The 26,868-nt window shown below is 32.2% G+C and overlaps 6 protein-coding genes across 19 annotated transcripts; 3 read left to right on the plus strand and 3 right to left on the minus strand.

Annotated features, from left to right (window-relative positions):
* Nucleotides 1-2,368: 2,368 nt before the first annotated feature.
* On the minus strand, nt 2,369-7,200 carry LOC109799826 (Man1-Src1p-carboxy-terminal domain protein). Its single transcript, XM_020360461.3, has 10 exons — nt 6,875-7,200; nt 5,873-6,000; nt 5,681-5,752; nt 5,405-5,544; nt 5,195-5,309; nt 5,030-5,110; nt 4,337-4,474; nt 3,517-3,604; nt 3,195-3,305; nt 2,369-2,795 (listed from the first exon to the last, which is right to left on the minus strand). The coding sequence occupies exons 1-10, from the start codon at nt 7,119-7,121 to the stop codon at nt 2,773-2,775; spliced, it is 1,143 nt and encodes a 380-aa protein (XP_020216050.1). The 5' UTR covers nt 7,122-7,200; the 3' UTR covers nt 2,369-2,772.
* A 2,282-nt stretch (nt 7,201-9,482) lies between these two features.
* Nucleotides 9,483-12,224, plus strand: LOC109800734 (vacuolar protein sorting-associated protein 55 homolog). Of its 2 annotated transcripts, none has more exons than XM_020361589.3 (5): nt 9,483-9,643; nt 10,848-10,982; nt 11,085-11,124; nt 11,232-11,313; nt 11,746-12,224. In XM_020361589.3, the coding sequence occupies exons 2-5, from the start codon at nt 10,884-10,886 to the stop codon at nt 11,936-11,938; spliced, it is 414 nt and encodes a 137-aa protein (XP_020217178.1). In that variant the 5' UTR covers nt 9,483-9,643; nt 10,848-10,883; the 3' UTR covers nt 11,939-12,224. The 2 variants fall into 2 exon arrangements, with proteins under 2 accessions (XP_020217178.1, XP_020217177.1); XM_020361588.3 differs by having other exon boundaries at nt 9,484-9,643; nt 10,821-10,982.
* A 1,293-nt stretch (nt 12,225-13,517) lies between these two features.
* On the minus strand, nt 13,518-14,057 carry LOC109801400 (allyl alcohol dehydrogenase-like protein). Its single transcript, XM_020362456.3, has one exon. It carries the CDS (start codon nt 13,955-13,957, stop codon nt 13,625-13,627), a length of 333 nt encoding a protein of 110 aa, XP_020218045.1. The 5' UTR covers nt 13,958-14,057; the 3' UTR covers nt 13,518-13,624.
* A 410-nt stretch (nt 14,058-14,467) lies between these two features.
* Nucleotides 14,468-19,017, plus strand: DRT101 (phosphoglucosamine mutase-like protein). Its single transcript, XM_020361388.3, has 8 exons — nt 14,468-14,856; nt 14,956-15,075; nt 15,543-15,685; nt 15,800-16,051; nt 16,607-17,010; nt 17,106-17,281; nt 17,957-18,053; nt 18,652-19,017. The coding sequence occupies exons 1-8, from the start codon at nt 14,527-14,529 to the stop codon at nt 18,804-18,806; spliced, it is 1,677 nt and encodes a 558-aa protein (XP_020216977.1). The 5' UTR covers nt 14,468-14,526; the 3' UTR covers nt 18,807-19,017.
* A 2,822-nt stretch (nt 19,018-21,839) lies between these two features.
* LOC109800143 (pentatricopeptide (PPR) repeat-containing protein) lies at nt 21,840-26,182 on the plus strand. Its single transcript, XM_020360858.3, has one exon. The coding sequence runs from the start codon at nt 21,981-21,983 to the stop codon at nt 24,177-24,179; it is 2,199 nt and encodes a 732-aa protein (XP_020216447.1). The 5' UTR covers nt 21,840-21,980; the 3' UTR covers nt 24,180-26,182.
* Nucleotides 24,608-26,773, minus strand: LOC109800144 (haloacid dehalogenase-like hydrolase domain-containing protein Sgpp). Of its 13 annotated transcripts, none has more exons than XM_020360861.3 (7): nt 26,663-26,767; nt 26,391-26,549; nt 26,076-26,116; nt 25,687-25,801; nt 25,370-25,521; nt 25,029-25,290; nt 24,608-24,947 (listed from the first exon to the last, which is right to left on the minus strand). In XM_020360861.3, exons 1-7 carry the CDS (start codon nt 26,738-26,740, stop codon nt 24,771-24,773), a joined length of 984 nt encoding a protein of 327 aa, XP_020216450.1. In that variant the 5' UTR covers nt 26,741-26,767; the 3' UTR covers nt 24,608-24,770. The 13 variants fall into 13 exon arrangements, with proteins under 13 accessions (XP_020216450.1, XP_020216449.1, XP_020216454.1 ...); XM_020360860.3 differs by having other exon boundaries at nt 25,687-25,804; XM_020360865.3 differs by lacking the exon at nt 26,076-26,116 and having other exon boundaries at nt 25,687-25,865; nt 26,455-26,549; nt 26,663-26,773.
* Between the last annotated feature and the right edge of the window lie 95 nt (nt 26,774-26,868).

The following is a 26,868-nucleotide window of genomic DNA, read 5'->3' on the forward strand; positions in this document are numbered from 1 at the left end:
AGTGCAGTGTTGGCTTTCAAATTCAGTAATATCTAAAAAAGCCCACAAGGTCAAGAGCTTGTCAACTTGTCATTTTTTTAATTCAAATATTTATATTTAATCGTGTAACTTAATCTATTCATGTTATAGTGTTGCGATTTACTACAATATAAATTATGTTTATATTAAATGTCGGCATAGCTCAATTACCATTAAATTAGTGTGACAATTTTTTTGGTTAATTAATTGTAGTTTTTTTAAAACTATTTTAGGATTTTTAATGTAACAAGACTTTCTGTTAAAAAAAAAAAAAGTTGTAATTTGGTCGGAAAAGATACAAAATATTTTCTATTGGATTCTTAATTAGACTTGTATGTTCCGACTAAGTAGATGAACTTAATTGAAAATGTTAAAATAGCTCACGGACTAATAGCTCAAAGATATTTAAAATATTGTAATTAAGAACATCATTTAATTGAAAGAAATATATATATATATATATATATATATATATATATATATATGTTGGAGATGGACCATGAATAAGAGTATGTTTAGATAATTTTCTTCAAAAATATTTTTATGGGAAAAAAATGAAAAAAAACCCAAATATTTTATCTATATTAAAATTAAAACTAGTTTATGTATGATTAAAATAAGATTTTAAAGAAATCAATAGGAGATAACTAACACATTAGTTATAAAAAAAATTTATTTTATTATTTTTTTATAAAACTGTTTCTGAAAAAAATTATCCAAAAATATTTTAAATGAAATAAATTTTCTATGAATCACGTAATAAATAAGTGAGTGAGAAAATTTCGTCTGTTTAATTTTGAACTATGTCTAAAAATGTTAGATTGTTTTTTTTAGAATACCTCTTCTAAATGATAGTAATCACAGACTCGGTGTCAAGATCGAACTTATGCTCTAATAGTTCGGGAAGATGTCTATTAACTACAAAGCTATGCGACAAAGTGACAATACTATATGCAATGAATTTTTTTGTTTTATTCTTTATAAAACTATATAAAATAATATATATATATATATATTGTAAGGATAAAAAAGAAATTAAACTGCGCTTTTTTAGTTAAATGCGCAATTTTTTTCTCAATCCATTATTTAGTTGTACAACTCGTATTTTAACCTATATAATGCTTATGTTAAATATTTATTATATATAATTAAAATTTAAAATAAATTATAAATAAAAATAAATATTATGTTTGAATATATTAATTATATATAAAATTTAAATAAATAGATATTTTTAAATATATAAATTATATTTTAGTTTTACAATAAATAATTTATATTATAACACAAAATTATTTTTATTTATTGATATTTTTTAAAATTATTAAAATATAATTCATAAATAATTATGATAAATAAAAATTGAATTATATATGATTTTTAAAAAAATCTATAAAAGCTCTCTCTTCAAAAAAAAAAACCTGTAAAAATGTTTTCGTGTAATATAATCATTTATGATATATATATATATATATATATATATTGATTACATCATTGTAAATTAGAGGATGTCAAATTGCGATCATTTTCATCAAAACATTTATATTTAATTGTTTAACTTACTTTATTCATGTAATTCATGTTCTATTGATTGGCTTAAATTCTTTACTTCGAAATGGGCCTTTTACATTTTCCACATACGTTGTAAAGAAGTAAAATAATTTTCACTTCGTCCAATCGTGGCACAAGTTTGGCTTCAAAATAATTATATTTGGTTTAGTTTGAAATACATGTTTCATTACATAAATATATTTGATATAATATTACTTTAATAATAAAAAAATGACTTAATTACATTTTTATCCTTCCAATATTACAATTGGATGATTTTGGTTCTTAATATTTTTAATTGAATAATTTTAATCTCATTTATCACAATTATGTAATTTTAATCCTCCTATATTTTAATTAAATAATTTTAATTTCTCAAATATCATAATTATACGATTTTAGTCTCTAAATATTGCAATTATACAATTTTTAACTTATATAAGTTAGGTATATAACAATTTTTATTCATGTATTACATAATATATATTTATTATTACTAAAACTACTCATATATGTAACTTAAATAGATAAAAATTTGTATAATTGCTATACTTAAAAAAACTAAAATCACACAAATGCAGTATTTTAAAAGTTAAAACTGTCAATTAAAAATTTAAGAACACACAATTGTAATATTTAAAAAATTAAAATTACTCAATTAAAATATGATGAACTAAAATCACACAATCGTTGATGAATGATCGAGTTAATATAAAATTAACAGGCAGAATACTACACAGGTTAGATTATTAGATTATGTTAAGGGGCCGAATTCATGTACAATCTAATCACATCCATATGCCTCAACTTCACTACAATATATTTATACCATTCTTTGTATGCTTTAATGTATTAGATTGTCTTTCAAAAGAAAAAAAAAATGCTTAATTAACTTTAGTTAGCTCTACTACATACCTAGTTTGTTAGCCGTCAATCGAGATCCATGGATTTAAGGAGTTTCAAGGACATGATTTTCCTACCTAAGGAATCTACACTTATTTTGGTGAAAAATGCTTAATAAAAAATGCAGGCCACACTTACAACCGATGCCGCTCATATTGCCCTCTGCTGCTGTAAACATAGACAAGATAAGTTTATCCACGCTTAATGCGAACGAGATAAGACCGCACTATAGCTGTGACACGAGTTTAGGACGCCATAAATTACAAGAGAAAGTAGTTACTGTTCGGAGGAGTCTCCAGATCAAAAAACTGGTTCCACAGACTCTGCATCAAATTGATACCACAACAAATCAATTTTAGTACATCACAAAACAAGCATGATGTAAAGCATATATTATTAAGGATTGAACATCTTTTTCGTCCATATAAATATGCAAAAGCTTCTTTTTAGCCTTATTTTTAACATGTGTCACATTTTATCTTTGTCACCAACTTTACTCTATTTAACAATGATGTTCAGTCAACACTACAGTTTTTAAGCCTTTAAATTAGCATACATGTATGATGTGTTTGGTGACTCATCGTTATTCGTTACTATTAAAATAGATTAAGAGAATTTGCAACGAGAACAAAATTGTTATACTTGAGGGACTACAAACCAACTTTTACATATTTATAGACACGAAAAAGATATTTAACCCTATTATTAATATAATCACTGACCTGTTTTCATTGCAGGGCGTTGTTGATGATTCAGGTCCATGCTTTCATTGACACTCGTTTGGCTCGCATCTTTTCTTTTCTTCATCTTTGAGGCGCTCAGAGAGCCTTCAACTGTAGAGTATAGGGTAAGAAAAATAAATAAATCACTAGTAATACTTATATATATATATAATATAAATCCTAGTAATACTTAAGACAAGTAATCGGAATGTTAGATGAAAAGACTGACTAGCAGCAATTCATAAGAATCTTGTCAGTATTTTAATTGCACATATTACTCGATGGAATAGAATTTCATTATATTGCCAGGACAGCCATGTACCTTGCCATTCCCATACTACTTTTGATTCACCCTTCACCAACTTCGGATAGCGATCTATTCGAGAATCTTCTTGAACCAAATCTTCTACCTGTAATCCCAAACAGTTATTACAAAAGCAACCATCCGTTGGTAAATTTAAAATTATCCATTGAAATATTTAACTGTAATTACAGAACAAAAGTGATTTCATCAACAGCACCTCTACAAATAGTTGAAGTCAAAGATACCCTTCATCAATCATAAGTGGAATGAAAAAAAAAAGAAAGAATAACCAACTATGTTGATTTACAAGGATGTGCCATAAGAAAGTATGACTTTGTCCTTACTGAAATCCAATGACTATTTTCCGGTGAAAGGTTAAACAAAGGACAAATCAAAACCAATGTCCTAAGGGAGGTCACTAGTTAAGGAAACAAACGTAGAAAGTATTTAATGAAAATGAAAGTAGTAAAGCACTTATTGCATTGAAAACATGAAAATCATTTTTAATATTTTTTAAGTAATTGAAAACATTTAATAGGATATATTAGATATTCCTTAAAAAGTTCCCCTAGGGCACTCATTAGCAGAATCCTAAACAAAAAGTGGGTGAGCATAGAGAATGAGAAAGCAGGATCTCAGCACATAAAAATCCCATGCTTAAACTTAATTCTAAAATCAGCCAATGAACAAGTGTAACTTCTGCAGAAGCCCAACTGAAGCATAAAGTCAACTAATACAGACAAAATGAATCATTTTGTTTTGCTTTGGTGCTTGATTAATTACTATTATGATAAAAGGTAATATAGTGCAATGAATTTCAAAATAACTTTGAAACTACCTTTTTCCATAATAAAGGGTTTTTCCGCTCTCTTGGCAAAAGCAAGTGATCTCGTAACCTAGAAGCAACAACCCAGGGTTCACATTCACCATTTGCACTCTTTGATGTCAACGCATTATCTTCGAGTATTTCACAGACCTAAAACATCAGCAGCAAAGAAGTTTTAAACACAGATGGAATCCACATAAAGATACAATTAGTTTGAAAGAACCTATGCACAACAGTTGGAAATGTAATTGTAGTTAACAGGAGACAAAAGTCACAAATTTATTTATCTATTTATTCAAAGAAAAACACACATAATAGCCTTACTTTACCATCTGAATTATCAGCCCACACCGCATTGATCAGAATCCTAGTTTAACCAAACACCACTAATAAAAATTAGGGATTACTTCACAAGTCTAGGTCTAAAGAACTGTAATACATATCAAATTGTACAAGTGGGGCATATGAACCATATGGTCACTGCACACAGAACTTCCCTCTAACAGATGTCATACTATTTTATGAACTCTAACTAACATACGTATTTTATCAGAATATATTTATGATTTTTTAAGCATCCACACATTCTTAATCAAAGGCATTTCTCATCACAAGTTAAAATCACACTTGTGGAAAATCATTAACGAAATGCATAATAATCACTTGTGCCTGTGACTCTTAGTGTGTATCCCACTCCTACTATACCTTATCATAAAGCTCCTCAACTCGTCTTGACATGGATAGTTTCTTTCGTATGTTCCAGAACAAAGCTGTGCATCCAAAAAGCTGTTAAATCTGAACACAATTAACATGTTTACTCATTGATGACAGAAATATATGCATTACAGTATGCCTTTAGGAAAGGGATACCATGACACAAATAGGCAAAACAATTAGAATATGCTGTGAGATCCACTGACGAATACAGCAGGCGTATGACTTGTAATGCTCTGCCAGCAGATCTGGACACTTAAACTCCTTCATCCTGTATAAGACATAGGCAGAAGTTTTAGCCTCTCAAAAAACATGTAACTAAAAGCCACTATTGACTTGATTAAAAATCAAGAGAAAATGATATACCCACGGGAGTTGTTGAACCTTGTCTCCAGTAATTTATCCATTGTCTCAACCGCCCGTTGTTTTGTATAATTATAAAGAGTATTGTCCACTTTGACATTTCCCGCTGGCTCAAAATAATTCCACAAATCATCCTCACAAACCTGAGACGTGAATACACAAAGGAAGTTGACACCAACAACACTAAGTAAGAACAACTGGGCAATAATATATACAGCCAAGCGTTCAATAAATACATGTAAATTGCATAATCCAAGGGTTAAAAGGGAGAAAACTAACCCAAACTGTTCCAATCCCAGTGCACAAAAGTTTAGCATATTCTTCACAAAGGTGTTGTTCCACTCTCTCCACCTGTGGTCAAATGCCAATAAAAAAGATATAAACAAAATACAAAGAAGATCAAGGAAAAGATAAGAGAGTAATTATTTCTAGAACTAGTAAACCACAACAAATCAAGTTTTAGGGACACACAGTCTTTCGAGCTGATTCATTAATATCTCCATCTTCTACACATAAGTTTCCATGCCTTTGGTAACCCTGAAGACATTGCAACTTGCCATCATTGCATTCTCCATTACTTGGACAAGGTTCACAGACATCTGTAACAATTCCCAGTCATGAGAAATTACACAACAAACAAAAATTTGCAGAAACATACACGTTGAGACTACAATATTTGATTGATAATACAAGGCAGGGAATGAACTTACAAAAAAAAAAATATTAGAGATAATATGAAGCAGACAAACATCAAGGGGGGAAGGACTTGCATTAGAGAGTCATCTGTATCCCACCAAATTAAATAAGAGAACAAAATGTATAACAATTCAAAATAAATACCAAATACATAAGAAATGGAACGCCCATGCGCATGCACAAAGCCATAATATAATTCAAAGAAAAAAGGAAAACAGATGAAATTGTTGGTCTTTGTTCTGCATCAGCTATCAACTTCTTTATCCTTACACTATTAAGTCCTGAAAGAAGGATATGTTACTCTCATTTTCCTCTCCTTTTTGGCGGTATTCATTCCCTCTTTCAAACATATTTTCCTCTTTAACAGAAAAAATAAATAAAAATAGAACAAAATTTCACTTTGATGAGTAATATTGAAATAGACCTCAACCTCATTACCAGAAAATTCAAATGCACAAAACCGCCAACGAGAAACAAATAAACAAAATAGAGATAATGAAATAAAATCATCCTGAGAATGCAAGGAGACTAGGCATGTTTGATTAATCGTTCAGCGGCACGAGAAATTTGCTAAATCAAAGTTGAATTGAACAAGCTAGACCTAGTGGCTTGTTGAGTTGTAACATTACTTGGAAAAATATCACAAATCAAAACATGGAACAATAAGTCACCACACAACTAGGCATAACACAGTCATATCAAATGTATAACACTCACAGCAACAAAAAAAAAAAAAAAAAAAGTGAAGAAAAGTATAGAAGCAAATGAAATAGTGACCGGAAAAGTAATCGAGAGAGTGGAAGTTGGTATCGCAAAAGGGTTTGGAAGGAGGATTGAGGAGAGAGGTGTAGAGGAAGTTGCAGGTCCAAGCAACAAGCGATGCGAGTGCAAGCACCGCCACCAGTCTGGGGAAGTCGTGTTTGGAGGGTAACAAATTCTGAGGGGGTTCTCTTCCCACCATTGATTTCGCCCAACCTTCTGAATTCGAATTAGACAAACACTCCCTTCGCCGATTCTGCTTCATCTTTCCACACACACGACTCTACAAACAAACTTGTACCTCTTCTTCCCTTTCTTCTTTCTTTTACGGTTAACTTAACATTGTATCATTGTTTATTTCATTTATATGATTTGCATTGCGTAAATGTTAATCCCTTGTCATGACATAATTTTAATTTATATAATTATATATAAAATAATAAAGAGTTCTATCTCTAATAATTATAAATAGATATAATATTAAAAAATTATTTATAATTATTTAGATAAAATATTAAAAAAAAATACATATAAGAGATATAATAATTTATTAAAAAATAAAAATAAAAAGTGATTATATAGATATAGATGATTCTATTTTTATTATATTATTATTTATAATGTAATAAGATGAGTTAGGTATAAACAAAATATCGTATATTAACTGTGATATCAGAATTGTGTAAAAAAAAAGTGATATGTGAAATCAATTAGAATGTTTGAAAAAAAAAAACTTAAATTATAAAAATTTCAGCTTTTTTTAATAAAAAAAAACCTTGTATGTTTAGAGCAAAAGTTTAAATTTGAAGTTTGCATTAAATTGATTTACTATATAAAATAATATTTGATTAACATAATTTACGTATAATAAATAAGTATAACAAAAATCATATATCATAAACATAATTTGTGATTTTCAAATTTTAAAACACGACACAGATTATGTTTATGAAAAAAAAAGTAAATTTACAACATAAAAAAATATTTATTTATTATGTTGAAATGAAATTAAATATCTTAAAACTGTTTGTTGTCAAAATTATATAAATAAAAACTTATTATATTTATAATCAATTATACACTTAATCATTTATATTATTCAATAACTTTTACGATTATTTTCCAACACATCATATGTATGGTAAATATGTGATTCTACTTTGTTCACAAATCTTCGAATTATATTTATAATTATGTTATCTTTATTAAATATTAAAAATATTGGTGAAAAATAGTTGAAAACTTTTTTAAAATATCATTTTTTTAAAATTATCAACCAAATAAAAGAAATTTCCTCGTCAATAATATATTAAAGAAGTTTTTAGGGTCAAATTTTGCATCAATTTATATGATTTAATCAATCTTATGAATTATTTGTTTTTTTTTATTATTTTGCATTAAGTCTGCCAACTTATTATGTTTTATCTTTACCTATTTTTTTATATTATGTTTTATCCTTTAACATTTTCTATGTATGTTATAAAAAGTTTTATATTTAATAATTTTATAATATATGTAAACATAAATAATAAATACTTATAAAAAATAATTATTTATTTCATGATTTTCAAAAAGATCTTTGATTTCTTCTTTTAATAAATGAACATTCAGATATTTAGAGATGACAAGTAAAATTTTAATTATAAATAATATTTGAACTCGCCTCAACTTTAATTAGAAATAGTTATTTTGATTAAACACAATCACAGATGATATCCAATTTTTTAAGTTAGTACAAAAATGAGAATATATACTTACTTACCCATCGTTATCCTCACTTTAAATTTCTTGAGATTTAATTTATTTTAAAAAAAAATTTACTTAATATTTATGTAATTTATAATGTATTTTAAATTATGTCAAATAAAACTTAATTGTTATCACTTTATAATTTAAATTTAATAATGTTATAATACAATTTTTATTTTGCATTTATTATGAGTTATAATGTGTCAACCTTTTATTGAATAGAAAATTTCTTATTATCATTAGTTAAAAAAAATTATTTTAAAAAGCATAACACTTATTAATCGATTCTATAATTATATATGACTAAATTTATCTATAATTATCAAATAATTTTTGTATTTTAAACATATAGTCATAAGCCCAATTCTTAATAGATGTATATATAAAAATTTGTTAAGAGATTAACCTCTCAAATAAATGTTAGTACGATTACACTAAAAGATATCTTAATTTTTCAAAAAAAGAAATTAAGAAAATATTTTAAAACACTTTTATAAAAGGAAATAAGGTAAAAAGGCTTTGGTTAAAAATAAACTAAAAATATTATTATTTAAAATAAATATTTTAATTTATATAATAAAAAATAGCATTCTTTATAAAAAAAATTAAAAATTAAAAATTAATTAAAATGCATAAAACATTATTATTAGTATGGATTGAATCCCTTAAACAAGATTTTAGATCCTAGCATATATATATATATATATATATATAAAATATAACTATTTTTTATCGAAAAATTAAAATAATTAATCAAATTTTTTTAACTAAAATTAATTATCGAAAAAGTCACTTCTTACTAATAACATAATTAAAAAAAATTATATTATTACGATATTAAAAAATGAAAAAGAAAAAGGAAAGAAAAGGAGAGAAGGAAGATGCTAGGTCTGTATATGAGGCCTGAGTGGCAGATCCGCGCCGATGGTGTGACCCTCTGCTGGTTACAAAATATAAATTTAAAATAGAATTAAAATTTAAATCTTGAGTTTGAGCGAAAGCGTTCCAGTTCCAAGGGCACAAATCAAAACCATAGAGGTACAATTTTTTCAACCAATTCTCAATTCGATTCAACTTTTCCTATCTCTCTCTTCGTTCAATACCATCCCTACGCTCTCCGTTGCTTTATCCCAATCCAATTTCTTCGTTTGTTTATAATATTAGAGAAATTAGCATGTTTTTTCTGTTTACCCTCACACTAGTTATCTGTACGCTTGGATGAGTCATGAGCTTCTAGTTCAGGGCCTTGCATCTCTCATTGAATTCATCATTTATCAAATTAATTGTTTGATCTATTAATTTCTTAATTTACTTACGTATAGTATAAGGCGAGCGTTGCTGCTGGTGCTGGTTATAGTCTAATAGAGCATTGTATGATAAATATATTTTTTGTCGTCTATTATCCAATTAATCAAACTGGGGAGATTTTTTTTGATTCTGGATATGATTATGTAAAACACTGTTATGCTGGCAACTGGCAAACATATGCAATATTGTGTACGTTTTGGTTTGAGCCTTTTAGGTCATTTGATAATTTCTGTCGGGTCTTTTAAAATTTTCAGTCTCAGATATGCTCAGGCTTGTACAAAAAATGGTTAAATGCAATTGGATTATCTAATAGGGGTGGTATCTTGTATGCCAAATTATGGTTGAATCCATGTGTTTCTTACACAAATTGGGACTGCTTTTACTGATGTTGGTTCGTAACAAAATATGGCTTTAGTTTTCTCTTTTTTATTAGTTTACTTCTTGTTGTTGTCGTCGTCGTCTAACATGGTGTTTGACTAGCTTGTTCTTGATCTTAAGTTGTGTACTCAATATGATCGATTTGTGAATTGATTGTGATATTATAAAGACAAACTTTTTGAGTTCGTGTTTACAAAATTGATTATACTTAAAATTGATTTTGAAGTGTAATGATATTTATGTTTGAATGTTTTTATTCAGAAAGCACATTAGTGGTAAAACACTATAAATGTAAAAGTTACTTAAAGTTGTTTCAAATCAAAATCATTTTTTCAACATGAAACTAAACTAAACATACGAACATTTATTTAAAATTTCGTTGGCTAGTATTTCAATGTGTATTTAAAACATATGAACATGAATCCAAACATGCACCTTGTCATTTTTATTTGACTCCATCACATTTATCGTGTATTTGTTAGAATTGCTTCTTCATTTAGTATTTTCTTCTGATCTAATGCCCTTGTAGCTTTGTGTCAACGAATTTTGGATTCAGTTATTACTCCCTATAACATGAGGAGGTGACTTGGAGATGGCAGACTTACCAGGGCATATACGTGCCTGTTTGAACACAGGGAAGCTTGCCTCCTTGGCAATTTTGGTCTCTGGAGGAATCGTCTTGCAGATTTTGGTCCGTACTTCCTTTTTTGTTCTTGATTTGTACTTGCATAAATAGATGACAACTTATTGGTAAAAAATTTAAGTGTTTACTTACATCTGTGTTATGTGTCAGGCATGTGCCTTGTATAATAATTGGTGGCCGATGCTAAGCGGTGAGATAAAGCACCATTGAAATTTGATTTCTGTACTTTATGGCATTCTTTTCATTGATTGGATTGTTATGTGACAAGAACATCCCCATGGTTCTTTTCTCTTGCAGTGTTAACGTATGTGCTTCTTCCAATGCCTTTGCTGTTCTTTGCTGGGTCTGATGGTTCTGTATTTTCTGAATCTGATAATAGGTAAACTGTTATGCTTTAGTCTAAAGTAAAAAGTAAGATTATTCAACTTTTATGATATGACTTGTTAACTTAGTTTGATCTTCATTTAAGTAAGATCTAAATGTTATTAGGAAAGAAAAAAAATAGTTACTATATAGTACCTTTATAAATTGAGATGTTCTGTAACAACCGATTTATAGACCAATAAAAATAAAACGAGTATTGTATCTGAGGCAAAAACCAAAAGATTATCATTTAAAGCAGCGAAATCCTTTACAATAGGATCCTTCTCCACCAGTCCCATTGCTTTTTTCATTCTTACTTTCAAAATCCCTTTCCACAAACTTGATTCATATTTTGTTAAAACTCATACAATGAACAAACGCTTTCTCATTTCATCTCAAGATGGGGGATTAACTATTTGTCTTTGTGGTCTTATGAATGATGGAACAGCTGGGTGAATTTTACCAAGTTCTTGACCGGAGCCTCAACCGTTGGAGGCATTGCCATTCCGAGCATATTAAAGCATGCTGGGGTTATCTGTTGGGGAGCCTTTGCAATGGAACTGTCGTCCTACTTTGTGTTTGGATTATCTGTATTATGTTTCCTTTGGATGAGTGATGATGATGATTACGGTATGCTATGAGAAGGGAACTTTACTTTAGCGGGGCTTGCTTCTTCATTGCGAAAATGGATTTATTCCTTTCATGTGCTATTGATTTCCTTGCTTTTGTGTGCTTCACCTCAGCATATTTCTTTTCCCATTTTAAATATTGGCAGCCTCGACTAATTGTGTTTAACAATGATTTCTCGAGGCTCTCAATTGTGAAGGAGCTTTCAGACATTATACGGAAATTGTATGTAACTGGACTTTATTACTTTAATATCTATTCTGGAATGAAAAGGCTTTATTGCTTATTGTGTAAAATAAATTTGATCTTATTTAAGTATTTTGGTAGCATTGGTGTTCTTTTGTATACTAGGAAGGAAGTGAAAAATTTCAAATACTTCTCAAAATTTCGAATTGAATTAGTGTTTTTTTTCAGATAAATAAAAATTATCATAAAATTTTTCAAACGTGCACCTACATTTAATAAATAAAAGGTTCAGTTGACAAAATTATTCTTCTTGGATACTTTTTTTTTTTATAATAAACTTTAACGTTGTATTCTCAAATCCATTTCATTAAAAAAAAATAATAAATAAAGGAAATCGGATTAGCAGAGTTCAGTCAGTCTTGCAGCGCTTACAATTTCAGATCAATAAAAATATGCAAACTTAGTATTTGTTTATTGTTTGCTTATCTCGTTAGTCTCAAGAAATCATTGGTCCTAGTCATGGATATCGTCAATGACTTGTATTAAAATAAACAAAAATAAGTTATAAGAAAACCATCAACTGCTTTAATTTTAGTTCTGATGTTTATTTGTTATGATAAGCCTAAATAAGTTCTGAAGACTAAAAACTCTTTCACACATCCTCTCCCCGCTGCAAGAAATTTAATAAATTTCTGGTAGGTGCATACAAAGGACTTGTATACTAAATTTAACATGCTAATCCCTGATCTGGTAGGTGAAAGATACAAAAGAAAGTTGAATACTTTTTTTTAACATACTAATCCATTTCAGCGTGTATGTCTCTTCTACCGGAAGGATCCAAACATCTAGAACCCAAGAACTTTGTTGGTTTGGTAAAAATAAATATATTTTTATTTTATAATTTACTAACTTTATATTTTCAAAGAATTTGAAGTTAACGACAAAAACAACAGACAAAAAATACAGAAAATGGTTTCCTAGTGCAAGTGTGCAACGATTGCCTAAATCTAAACATCATCTGTTGCTAGTTTGATGTGTTTGCTACAAAATGAATTTCAAGAACTGGTATTCCATTTTCCAGCCACAGTAAATCTAGAAATCAGAAAATGAACTCGATTATTAAGTTTTGACACGAAAAAATCATTCATTTCCAACCAACCATCAATTATGTTCTCCATTTAAAGGCAGAATCCGTTGTTCATCACACAACCAAACTATTATTGAGATTTTTTTTGGCAAGAGATTTTTTTTTCCCCAAACGAGATAGAGCAATTCGAACCCGTGTCATAGGTATTTTGGGATCCTAATTCCATTGGGAGCGTGGTAAAAAAATGTTAACCCAAATGAGAATGCATAATATCCCGGTTATGCATCAATGTTAATTGTTTAGAAAATGAAGAGAAAAGATAAATAACAACAATAAGAAATAGGGGAATTTGGCTTAAACGTCATACAGGAAAAAGTAGATAAAAATAAATGCTATAAACGGCATAAAAGAGAGATGAAATGGGGTATCAGAAGACTACGCGAAACTGGGGCGCGTTAGACTGAACCGCGGGGAGAATCTCCCAGCGGCAGGGCTCGAGGTCTTCAGAGACAGGGCAGTAGCCGGCGAGCGTGACCCTGTCGTTGGAAGCCGCCACGGAGCCGAACTCGAAAATCGAGACGGTGGCGTTTGCTGGCCGGGGAACCTCCACGGCGCCGTTCATCCCTGGGGCCTCCACCACGGGCTTCGTCGTGTCTGCGCCGTTCATCGACGACGATGATGCTGACGGTGACTTTGCTTCGGGTTGAGGCTGAGGCTGAGGCTGAGGTTTGTTCCCCTTTCGCCACCACAGTAGACCCATAGCTTTGGTTTTGGTTTTGTTGTTGTTGGCTAAGGTTGTCTTGTGTTATGCCTTCTCTCTTTCTCCTAACTCCTAAGCTAGGGATTTCTCTCAACCCGCCACATAACATTATGTTTATGTAACACCAAATGACTTCATTGCCCTTTTACTAACTTGTCCTTTTCCCAGTAACCTTATTTTATACACAGGACTTATTTTATTATTTTTTCTGACTTAAATAACTCCAATATATAAAAAAAAAAGTGTCGATTAAAAAACACTTAATTTTATTTTTTAATAAATTCTTAAATTTTTTATTAAAATATTATATAAAATAAAATACTAAAATCAAAAAATCAATTAAATAATATGTTTTAAAAATAATATTACACTTGAATATCAATTTAAAATTGCGCTTTAAAAAAATACACATAAAAAAAATAAAAATTTGTAAGTGTATTTCATTTTTTTTTTTTTTAATTTCAAGTCACACCTGAAAAAAAAAAAAAAAAAGACATAAACATTGGTAAAATGGAAAGGGAGGCATTGAGAAAGATCTAACAATCTGTGTCTGTTCGGTTCCTTCCGCCATGACCATGAATGAAGAACAACACTCTCTGCTTCTCAACTCGTCCTCTCGCTTCATACCCCCACAAGGAGTCAAACTATCGTACGGCACCGCCGGCTTCAGAGCCGATGCCTCGCTTCTGCCATCGACGGTCTTCAGAGTCGGAATCCTCGCCGCCCTCCGATCGCTCAAGACCCGTTCCGTCACCGGCCTCATGATCACCGCCTCGCACAACCAGGTTTCCGATAACGGCGTCAAAGTCGCTGACCCCAACGGCGGCATGCTCTCTCAGCACTGGGAGCCCTTCGCCGACGCCCTCGCCAATGCCCCTTCTCCCCAACACCTCATACTGGTTGGTTAGCACAGTTATTTTCTTCCCGCGTTACCCTTTTTCGTTTTTGAAATCGTGTTTGGTCAATGTGGTTGTGTGTGTGTGTGTGTGTGGTCACAGTTGATAAATGAGTTTGTGGAGAAAGAAGGGATCTCGATGGATGGAGCTGGGACGCTGGAAGTGCTTTTGGGGAGAGACACGAGGCCAAGTGGAGATGCATTGCTTCAAGCTGCTAAACAGGTATGAGAGTTCTAAATTACTGTGCATCTTTTGAGGTTTGTTTGGATAAGCTTTAATAAGAAAATAAGGACATAAAATTGATTGAACTTTGGCTCTGATTGAATAAACTTCTCTTGAAGAAGTTCTAGGAGAAAAAGACTAAGACGAAAAAAATGAAATAAGTTTATTCACAGTTGTGTATAAGCTAATTTGTGGAAGTTTTCATGTGGGCTTCTTAACTCGTGCATTTAGCTTATAGAGAAACTTGTTATAGTTTTCTTTCTTATTTTTTGTTCTTCTTGATGTGTTTATGGAGAAGTTTATCCAAAAAGATCCTTATTCAATAAGCTAAAAGCTGAGATGCATAAGTTGATTTTAGTTTAACAAAGAAGCTCAATTTATTTACCTTCTTATTTTTATAGAGAAGTTTCTCGAAACCTTGTTGTGTTTAGCTGATTTTAGTTACATAAAATTGGATGAAAATGAAGGGGGTCACTTCAATTGTTGGAGCTGTTGCGACAGACTTGGGGATCTTGACAACTCCGCAATTGCATTGGATGGTTCGTGCTAGAAATAAGGGCATGAAAGCCTCGGAGCAGGATTACTTTGAACAGCTTTCAAGTTCATTCAGGTTAGTCTAATCCAGATATTGTTATGGTCATTGCTTCGTGTTTTTCTTTTCTTTTCTTGATGTTTAAGTCTTCTTTGAACACATCCTTTTAGGATCATTATGTGATTGGATCAGGTGTTTGGTGGATTTGATCCCAACTGAAAAAAGTAAGTTCAATGGGGTGAATGACAAAGTGGTTGTGGATGGAGCCAATGGGGTTGGTGGAGTAAAACTTAAAGATTTAGGGAAATTATTGAATGCTTTGGCTATTGAGGTTCGGAACAGCAGTGAAGATGGAGGTGTACTGAATGATGGAGTGGGTGCTGATTATGTGCAGAAAGAGAAGGTTGTTCCACATGGCTTTGGTTCGAAAGATGCTGGGATAAGGTTAGTCTGCTGATCATCTTGTGTTAGAGGTGAAGGCCACACAAGCATGTTGCTTGAAATTTCTAAACTATTATGAACTTATGAAATTTATATCTACATCCCTGTAATTTTCCAATCAAAAAGTTGTGATTATCTTTCTAACCAAAAAATGTGCACTTTTTATTTACTCTGTCTGCATGGTCACTGCAAGTGTTTCCAACCATGATTGTAAAATGGAAAGATTGTCATTCATTGAAACTTACAAATTTGTAACTGTGAATTGTAGTTGTTAACATGATCCTTGAAATAACATCACTTAAAAAAATAATGAACAAAAAGTATTCAGCTTAAAATAGCTAGGTTTCTCGTCAGTAAGCCGTCCCCCCCCTTTTTAATTGGTGAATGGCGTCTGTGACGTGGGTGGGTTAGGGAAAGTTGCAGTCAGGTCTTACTGAAAACTGGAAACTTAGCCCTACCATTTGATTTAATAGATGTATTCTTTTAGCATTGCCATATTGGTGCTATTTATTATGGTCTTTTTTTTTTTTTCCTGATGGAGCTAGTTCTAGTTTGTAGGTGTGCTAGTTTGGACGGAGATGCTGATCGGCTTGTTTATTTTATTGTACCACCGGAAAGCAGTGGTAGGATTGACCTTGTTGATGGGGACAAGATACTATCCCTGTTTGCCTTATTTATTAGGGAGCAACTAAGCTTTCTTAATGAGAAAGAAGACATAAACCAAGCCCGTCTTGGTGTTGTGCAGACTGCTTATGCAAATGGGGCTTCTACTAATTATCTTAAACAGTTGGGACTTGAAGTCAATTTTACTCCAACTGGAGTGAAATACCTGCATGAAAAAGCTGCTGAATTTGATATTGGCATCTACTTTGAGGCAAATGGCCATGGAACTGTCTTATTTTCAGAATCATTCGTAGGGGGTTTGGAGGCTAGAACTAACAAGATTGCTTCAGGATCCAAAGGTTTATTCAGTGGTTTATGACTATTCAACCTTCACTTACAAGTTGCAAGATTCAACTGCTGAACAAAGCAGAAATTGTTTGATTGTTTGTTTCAGGTTCAGAACGGGAAAAGGCTGCTTTGAGATTATTGGCAGTCAGTAAGCTAATCAACCAAGCTGTTGGAGATGCATTGAGTGGATTGCTCTTGGTGGAAGTCATATTACAGCACATGGGATGGTCAATACATAGATGGAATGATCTTTATCATGATTTACCCAGCAGGCAGCTCAAGGTCAATCATTTTTATCATTTATCTTTTCTGTAACTAGAATTTTTGTCCTGCTGCTAGGAGCTTCATCTGGGGTCCATAATATTTTCCTATTTAAGATGATAATTTCTTTGCATAGTGGGGTCCTACTATACCTGAAATGTTGATTATAATTTCGATTATGCTAATTAAATGTTTAAACTTGACTACCTTTTAAGTCTTTGTTTTAAGAGAAATACTAATAATACACTCTCTAACACACTCTTTTAAATACATTCTTTTTAATTGACTGAAATTTTATTGGAAAGCATAAATTTTGGTGGGTCTCACACCCTATTTAATGTTTCTCTTTCTTGATTTTGTAAATTTTAATCAATGAGAGTGGGTGTGTTAAGAGGAGTGTGTTGTTAGCACTCTTCTTGTTTTAAACATGGATTTGGTTCAATTCATGCATTATCTTTTTTGGTCTCAGTTGCCAGCATTTGCAATTTGATGACTCTTCTTTTAATGCAAAATTTCACATTTCACCTTGGTTGTGAAGTTACTGTTCAATTAAAATATTTTAATCTTCCCTCCCTTCTTAACATATGCCAACTTTTGTTGTATATATGATTATCTTTCTAGTGTCAATTTATTTGTTCTAATTAATTCTTGACAATTCTGAAATGAATGCTTGTCTTGGCTTTTTTCAACTGTCAGGTTAAAGTTGCCGACAGAACTGCCGTGGTTACAACAAATGCAGAAACTGTGGTTGTGAGCCCTCCTGGTCTACAAGAAGCCATCAATGAAGAAACTGGTATCTTTTTCTCTTCCTTTTTTTTTTTTAATTTTTATTTTTGGTATTGTTTGTTTGAATTACCAATGTGTTTTACCAACTTTCACATCGAAGTGAACAAGTTTCTAAGGTTGGTGAAAACAAAGATGTTGAAACTTAGTATGGCACCACTCCTTCTGATACTGGGGCCAGTTGCACTCCCTACCGATTGAAGGCGGAGGGAGGCGAGTTTGAGGCATTTAGCCACACACCAATTTTGCAAGATTTGTTTGAGGCTTATTTTCACATATGCGTATATATTGCATTGTTTTACTCCAAAAGCCTAGTGCATTATTTTTTGTTTCACCATTGGTTGCTTGCTTTTATCTGTGAAACCATAAACCGCTTATTGTTTCCTTTTTTACCAAAGGAATAATGGGCAGAGTGAGGGAGGGGAGCTAAGAAAAACAGAAGAATGTTAGCATAGATAATTCCTGAAAAGTTGGTGTCCTGTTGTTTATGTTTATCTTATGGCATTTTCATCCATCCATTAAATGCTTTTTAGTGCGTAGATTAAAGTGAAGAATTTCAGTTTACTAATATTGCATCTTGGTACTCTTTTCACCTCTGGGTTTTACAGCTAGGTACCCCCAAGGAAGATGCTTTGTGCGACCATCTGGCACTGAGGACGTTGTTCGTGTATATGCCGAAGCATCCACACAGGAAACAGCTGATACACTTGCCAACTCTGTGGCTAGGCTTGTGGACCAATTCTTAGGCTCCAACAGCTCCTGACACCTTCTGCGTCATCTTTTTGATTTCCATTTGGCATTACAACAGAATGGACCTAGCTTTTAAAGTTATCTAACCATCGAGATTTTTGAATAAAATTTCTCTTGCATTTTACTTTTAACTTTTTAAGATGGTGGACCTGTATTCTATTCCTATTCAGATGTACTTCTGTATATTAACATCTTAAAATTGTGAAAACAATTAGCTTATTGTACTCGTCATCCCACCAATATCTGAAATGTTTCCATTTGAATGCTTATGTTAGTATCAAGCAGGACTAGTCCATAAATAAGCTATCATATTGATGGGTCAAGAAGTATCTCGAGATATTCTACTTCCACGCGTCTTTTACAACCTTGTAGAGATGCAAAGGGAATCATAGAAGTGTGGGATCAAGATAGAACAAAAATTATACAAGTCTTGATATTTATAAATTCTAGTATATTTAGAATTTTTACTTTAATACGTGTTTTTTTTTTTTTTTTTTTACAGTTGTTTAAGTACAAGATTGAAGAGTGATACAATAGAAAGTGATAAAGATTATATATATATATATATATATATATATATATATATATATATTAAAAGTATAGTAAAAAAAAAAAGAATAATATAACTCATCCATATATGATTTTTTATTTTCATTTTATAATATACTGTATTCAATTAAAATGAACCGTTAAAAGTGGGTTATTTATTTATTTTTTATTTTTTATATTTTCATTTCATTATAAAGTATTATATATATCATAAATTTATTAATTTTCATAATAATTTTAAATTTTATATAGAATATGAGTTATGATTAAATTTTTACCAGAATTATGCATTTATTTTAGTTTATAAAAATTATAATGTCAGACAACAACATATTTTAAATTTATAATTTTATACATATTATTCTAACTTTTAATTGCATCAGACTCAACTAGTGCATGACTATATTCACATATGATCATTCAAAATCATGTGAAATTACTGGCATAATGTTGAATAAATATATTCACATATTTTATTTTGCATTCAACATTGACAATGAATAATTTTATCATAAATAAAAAAAGGCTAAAACCCTATTTTGGTCCCTTATAATCTTTTTTTGTTTCAATTTAGTCCTTCATTAATTTTTTGTCTCAAATTGATCCCAAATTAATTAATTGGTTTCAATTTAGTCCCAAATTAATTAATTAGTTTCAATGTGGGACTTCCGTCTAAATTATTTAAACGGAGTTAACTTTTGGCTACGTGAATGCCACGTAGATGCATACGTGGCATCCACGTGGATGAGAAAATTCTTTTTAAGACACCTGGACCCGGAACGGCCCGTTCTGAAACCGGAACGAGCCGTTCTGGTTGCAAAAATTAAAACACCACCAGTGAAGCAGAACGGGCCGTTCTGAAATCAGAACGCGCCGTTCTGCTTTCAAAACGGGCCGTTCTAAAATCAGAACGGGCCGTTCTGAAACCAGAACGGCCCGTTCCAGAACTGTGAATAAAATATTCTTTACTTAATTGTGTTTTTGATATTATAATTATGCAATTTTAATCTCTAAGGTTTTAATTGAGTAATTCTAGTCCTTAAAAGATTATAATTGTGTAATTTTAGTCTCACAATTTTTAATTGAACAATTTTAATCTCTCAAATATCATAATTGTGGAATTTTAGTCTTTCTCATTAAAAATTTAATAATTTTAAAATTTTAATATATATATATATATAATGTTTTAAAACTATATAATTGTTTGTTTATTTAAATTAACGTATATTTTTTTTTAATGTATCAAATGATATATATTTACTATTACTAAATAAATAAAATTTATATATTATTAGTATTTTAATATTACTGATAAATTAATATCAATAATATTTTTACCCTTTTTATAAATAAACTAATAATTTGATAAATATAACTTAATATATATTAATATACTTTTACAAAAATATAAATATATAAGATCAGATATATATTTCTAATTAATATACTTATATTTTTGTAAAAGTATATTAATATATAACAAGTTATATTTATCAAATTATTAGTTTATCTATAAATATATTAATAATATTATTGATATAATATCGAAAATTATAATATACGTTAATTTGAATAGATAAATAATTATTTAATTTTAAAACATTATATATATATATATATTAAAATTATTAATTTTTAATGGGAGAAACAAAACTCATACTATTATGATATTTGAGGGACTAAAATTGTTCAATTAAAAATTGAAGGACCACAATCGCGCAATTGCAATTCTTTAAGAACTAAAATTATGCAATTAAAATCTTGGAGATCACAAAACTGCACAATTGTAATACTTGAGGGATAAAAAATGCAATTAAACCAATATTCTTAATTAATTTTATTAAAAAATATAATAATTAGTAAGATAAAAGGAATATCACTTTATAATTTTTTGCAACTTATTTAAGATTAAAGGAATAAAATGATAAAAATTAATAAGATAAACATAATAAAATAAAATATAAAAAAATATTAATATATTTATTTTATTAGATATAATAACATAATTAAAATATAATTAATAATATATATTTTATAAAATTATTAATATTTTATATATAAAAAAATAAAATAAAACCGGAACGGCCCGTTCTGAAAGTGGAACGGGCCGTTCTGGTGCATTTTGGGTGTGTTAATTTTGCACTTGGAACGGGACGTTCCGGATGCAAAATTAACACACCAAAAGTGCACCCAAAACGGCCTGTTCGTTCTGGGTCTAGGTGTTTTAAAAAAATTCTCATCCACGTGGATGCCACGTATGCATCTACGTGGCGTCCACGTGACCAAAAGTTAACACCGTTAAAGCAATTTGGACGGAAAGTCCTACATTGAAACCAATTAATTAATTTAGGACTAAATTGAAACCAATTAATTAATTTGGAACGAAATTGAGACAAAAAATTAATCAAAGACTAAATTGAAACAAAAAAAAATTATAAGGAACCAAAATAAAATTTTAGCCATAAGAAAATTTATACTAAAATTTAACTTCTAAAATATAAATATTCAAACACATGTTAGCCGAATTCTTAACAAGAATCAATAGAACAATTTTTTCAATCGCGTAGCCTTATAATCTTCTTGTGTGATGAATAAGTAAAGTGGAATAGAATGAGAAAGTGCGTGCGGTTTCTGGGGCATGCTTCGTCACCACCATTCACCAATCTTCCCGCGGATTTTGAACTCCTCATTTGGCAGCGTGCAGCATCAACATGTTCACCGCAGCAACCATCCCCAACCCCAGAAGCCCCAATTTCCGTTTCCTCCAAAACCCGAATGCGACGAGTCTCTGCTCCTCCACTACCTCTCCAACGGGTTGCACCACGAGGCCCAAAACCTCCTCCAAAACTCCTCCGAAGGGGACCTTCACACGCGCGTCGTTCGCTGGACCTCCCTACTCTCCAGCTTCTCCCGCCACGGTCATGTGCCCCAAGCACGCGCACTGTTCGACATAATGCCCCACAGAAACCTCGTCACTTTCAATGCCATGTTGTCCGCGTACCTCGGCTCCGGCATGCTCCACGAGGCTTTCCGCTTCTTCCGGGCCATGCCGGAGAAGAACGTCGTATCCTGGACCGCCATGCTCGGTGGGTTAGCCAACGCGGGCCGGATCGACGATGCGAGGAAGGTGTTTGATGAAATGCCTGAGAGGAATGTCGTTTCGTGGAACACCATGGTGGCGGCGTTGGTTAGGAGTGGGGAATTGGAGGAAGCGAGGGTGGTTTTTGAAGAGATTCCTTTTAAGAATGTGGTTTCTTGGAATGCTATGATTGCAGGGTATGTTGAGAGTGGGAGAATGGATGAGGCAAGAGCCTTGTTTGAGAAAATGGAATTTAGGAATGTGGTTACTTGGACTAGCATGATATCTGGTTATTGCCGTGAGGGGGATGTGGAGGAGGCTTATTGTTTGTTCCGGGCTATGCCCGAGAGAAATGTTGTTTCTTGGACTGCTTTGATTGGTGGGTTTGCTTGGAATGGGTTTTATGGAGAGGCATTGTTGCTTTTTCTTGAGATGGTGAGAGTTTCTGATGCGAAACCCAATGGCGAGACCTTTGTTTCACTTGTTTATGCTTGTGGTGGTTTGGGTTTTTCTTGGCTTGGTAAGCAGGTGCATGCTCAGGTGATTGTTAACAGCTGGGGGGTTGATGATTATGATGGTAGGTTGCGTAGAGGTCTTGTTAGGATGTACTCTGGGTTTGGTCTTATGGACTCTGCGCGCAATGTGCTTGAAGGTAATCTGAAAGACTGTGATGATCAGTGTTTCAATTCCATGATAGATGGTTATGTTAGAGCCGGTCAGCTGGAAAGAGCTCAAGAGTTGTTTGACATGGTACCTGTTAGGAGGAACAAGGTTGCGTCGACTTGCATGATTGCTGGCTATCTTAGTGCTGGGCAAGTATTGAATGCTTGGAATTTGTTTAAGATGTCTGATAGGGATTCCATTGCGTGGACTACGATGATTTACGGGTACGTGCAGAATGAGCTCATTGCTGAAGCGATCTGCTTATTTGCTGAGATGATGGCTCATGGTGCTTCTCCTTTGAATTCTACATATGCTGTTATATTCGGAGCCATGGGTTCAATTGCATATCTTGATCAGGGCCGGCAATTACATGGTATGCAGTTGAAGACAGTGTATGAATATGATTTGATTCTTGAGAACTCTCTAATTGCAATGTATGCAAAATGTGGGGAGATAGACGATGCATATAGGATATTCTCTAAGATGACTTACCGGGACAACATTTCTTGGAACACCATGATCATGTGCCTTTCAGATCATGGGAGAGCCAGTGAAGCTTTAAAAGTGTATGAAAATATGCTTGAATTTGGAATTTACCCGGATAGCCTTACTTTCCTGGGTGTCCTGACAGCATGTGCTCATGCGGGTCTTGTTGATAAAGGGTGGGAGTTATTTATTGCCATGGTTGATACTTATGATATTCAACCTGGCTTGGAGCATTATATTAGTATTATCAATCTTCTGGGTCGAGCAGGAAAGGTGAAAGATGCAGAGGAGTTTGTCTTGAGGCTACCTGTTGAACCAAATCATGCCATTTGGGGGGCACTAATTGGAGTGTGTGGATTGAGTAAAACTGATGCAGATGTTGCTAGGCGTGCAGCCAAACGACTATTTGAGTTGGATCCTTTAAATGCACCCGGCCATGTGACCCTCTGTAACATATATGCCGCAAATGATAGGAACATAGAGGAGACATGTTTAAGAAAAGAAATGAGGATGAAAGGTGTGAGGAAGGCACCTGGATGTAGTTGGATATTGGTGAAGGGGACAGTTCATGTTTTCTCATCTGATGATAAATTACTTCTGACAGTCTAAGTTAATGAAGAAAATTAGGCATGAAGACTTGTTAATTGTTATTTAGTTCTGGTGCATTTGGTAAAAGAATTAGGCTATCATTGCGTTAGAATTGGGTATATAGAGTATAAACTATATTCCACTTAGTATTGTAATCTTTATGGCCAACATTACATTATTGTCATCGATAATCTTCTATGTAGACCTCTGCTAGCGGTCTCAGCATGTCATTTTGGTAATATTGAGAATGTCTTTCTGTCCTATTGTTTTTATGTACAAAAAGTACAAATAAAATAAGAGTATTTGTCATTTGTTCTAAAGCAAGATTTTTTTTTTATCCATAGGAATCACAATGATGATAATAGGACTCAAACTTAGTATCACATGTATATTATCTCAACCACCATCATTAAGGTAAATCCTAATAATGGTTCCCAAAGCAAGATTGATTGTGGATTAATATATTTTTTTTTATTTATTCAAGGACTAGTATTATAATGCCCCCCAGAACAAAATTATTTTAGGGAAGCCGGGAATTTAATATGAAACTCCTTGCTACATATTTTTATAATTTTATGAAGAAATTCTGTCAGTCACACTAGTAATTCAAATTTAACGCGCACCAGCTTTGTCAAGTTCTTCCAAAGCTGCCCACAGTTTTGGATCCTCATAATCCTTAATCAGAAAGGCAGGCTTTGCTTCCATCAGCAAATGCTCTGGGTTTCGAGTAGCTAAACCTATAACAGGCATCCCAGCTGCTACCCCGGCTTTGATCCCTGAAACAGAATCCTAAGACAGAAAAACAGAAAGTAGGTCAAAAGCAGATCTAGAGCAAGTTATTCTCTATTTAGGCATCACAAAAATGCAGACCTCAAATACAAATGCATGATCCTTTGATGCCTTCAGAACTTCAAGAGCTTTCAGGTAGGGGTCTGGGTGAGGTTTGGCATGTTCACATTCATCACCAATAATTACGGCATCAAAGAAATCTAAGAGACCAAGTTTTGAGATCATGAGTTCTGCATTTGCTCTTGGAGCATTTGTAACTGCAGCTCTCTTCAGACCATGATTTTCAACCCATTTCCTCACTTTATCAAGGCCTTTCAAAGGATTCAGTTGATCTGCTGCCACTCTGTATAGTCCATCATGGAATTATCGTCTGAAGCTTCAAATGGATAACATGAGAGAGAGAGAGAGAGAGCATGGTTTACCTCCGGAACATGTCTTCCTTATCTTCTACGAACTTCAAACCTCGTTCCAGATCACCAGGAAAGACAATCAAGGCAGTATCATCGCTGTGTTTGCCAGAAAAAGTCTCAATAAAATACTCCTCTGTTATTGGAGCACCACCATTAAAACCAATCTGACAACCACCAAGTTTCTTGTCAGTTTACCAAGAGCCATTCATCATGTGATTATTAATGTTGTTTTGTAAATACAACTGAAGAAATATTGCAACAAAATAGCTATAATTATTTTTCTAAATATTTAAGCATTACAACTTTTCTAATAAGAAAAGAAACTGTACCTGTTGGAGCATTTCACGCAAAGCATAGTAGTGGAGTGGATCAGAATCACAAAGAGTTCCATCTACATCAAAGAGCACTGCCTCGAGTGGAGCCAGTCTAGTCAGAGAACTCATGCTGCTGGCACAACATGATGGTAATGAGAGACAAGTTCAGCAAATGATCAGGATTTGCCTGTGCCCTGCATACTAAATTTTCCCTTTTGAATTGAAACATAGACAGCATATTAAAGACCTACCTTCTGCTGAAGTTCAGCTTCTATTTAGAAGAATGGGGATAACAAGGATAGGACTTTAAATTACATGGTTATAAAAGCTCCAATACATTGTCATTAACCAACTATTCAAAAGCTTAAGTTAATGGGAGAAGGCACATAAAGTAGTTCATATACCTTTTGTTTGGGCACAAAATCCAACCTCGTTTTCCCTTGTTCTACATGATTTTTATCTCGACCAGAATATAAAAGTAAAAAAAAAAAAAAAAAAAAAAAAAAAAAAATCCATTATTTTGCTTAAAACAAAATAGGGTGGGCGTGTTGATGCATCCATCAAACATGAAAGGATCATAAACTAAGCTCTTAGTGTATTGGAAATAATTGATACAATGTGTACGAAAACTAATGGAGGTTTCTGAATTATGGGTGGTAGCAACTAGCAACCTTAGCATATACGAAAACGAACATACAAGATATAATACGATGAAGAACCTTGAAATTCGAAAACTTCTCCCAGCTGCTATAAAATAAACAACGTTGCAAATGATGTAAGCACCTTTCGACGCAATTCTGAGAACAAGCCTTCGTGACTGTTTGTTTAAAATTTGTTTTGACGCAAGCGAGGTGAATTTGTGGAGGACAAAGTTTTACCTGCCACGACACGTTGTTAGGGGAGGAAGGGAATCTTGACAAGAAGCTAGTCATGGAGATGGGTAACGAAGGGAGTGGTGTAGAGAAAAAACAAAGAGAGATGAGAGAGTTACTTCACGAGAAGAAGCATAGTACTTATCGAATCTGCCAAAATGAATCTCACTGGCTACCATCCGTTGTTTCAAGCTCATGAAAAGGTACCACCATTGCTCTCTTAATCAAAATATTTAGTGTTTAAATTTTGATTTTGATATGACAGATTATGTTGAGATTTTTAACATTAATTTAATTTTATCTTCTTATTGTTAAATTGTTTAAT

Source organism: Cajanus cajan, chromosome 11 (genome assembly GCF_000230855.2).
Source record: "Cajanus cajan strain Asha chromosome 11, NIPB_CcT2T_4, whole genome shotgun sequence".
Lineage (NCBI taxonomy): Eukaryota > Viridiplantae > Streptophyta > Magnoliopsida > Fabales > Fabaceae > Cajanus > Cajanus cajan.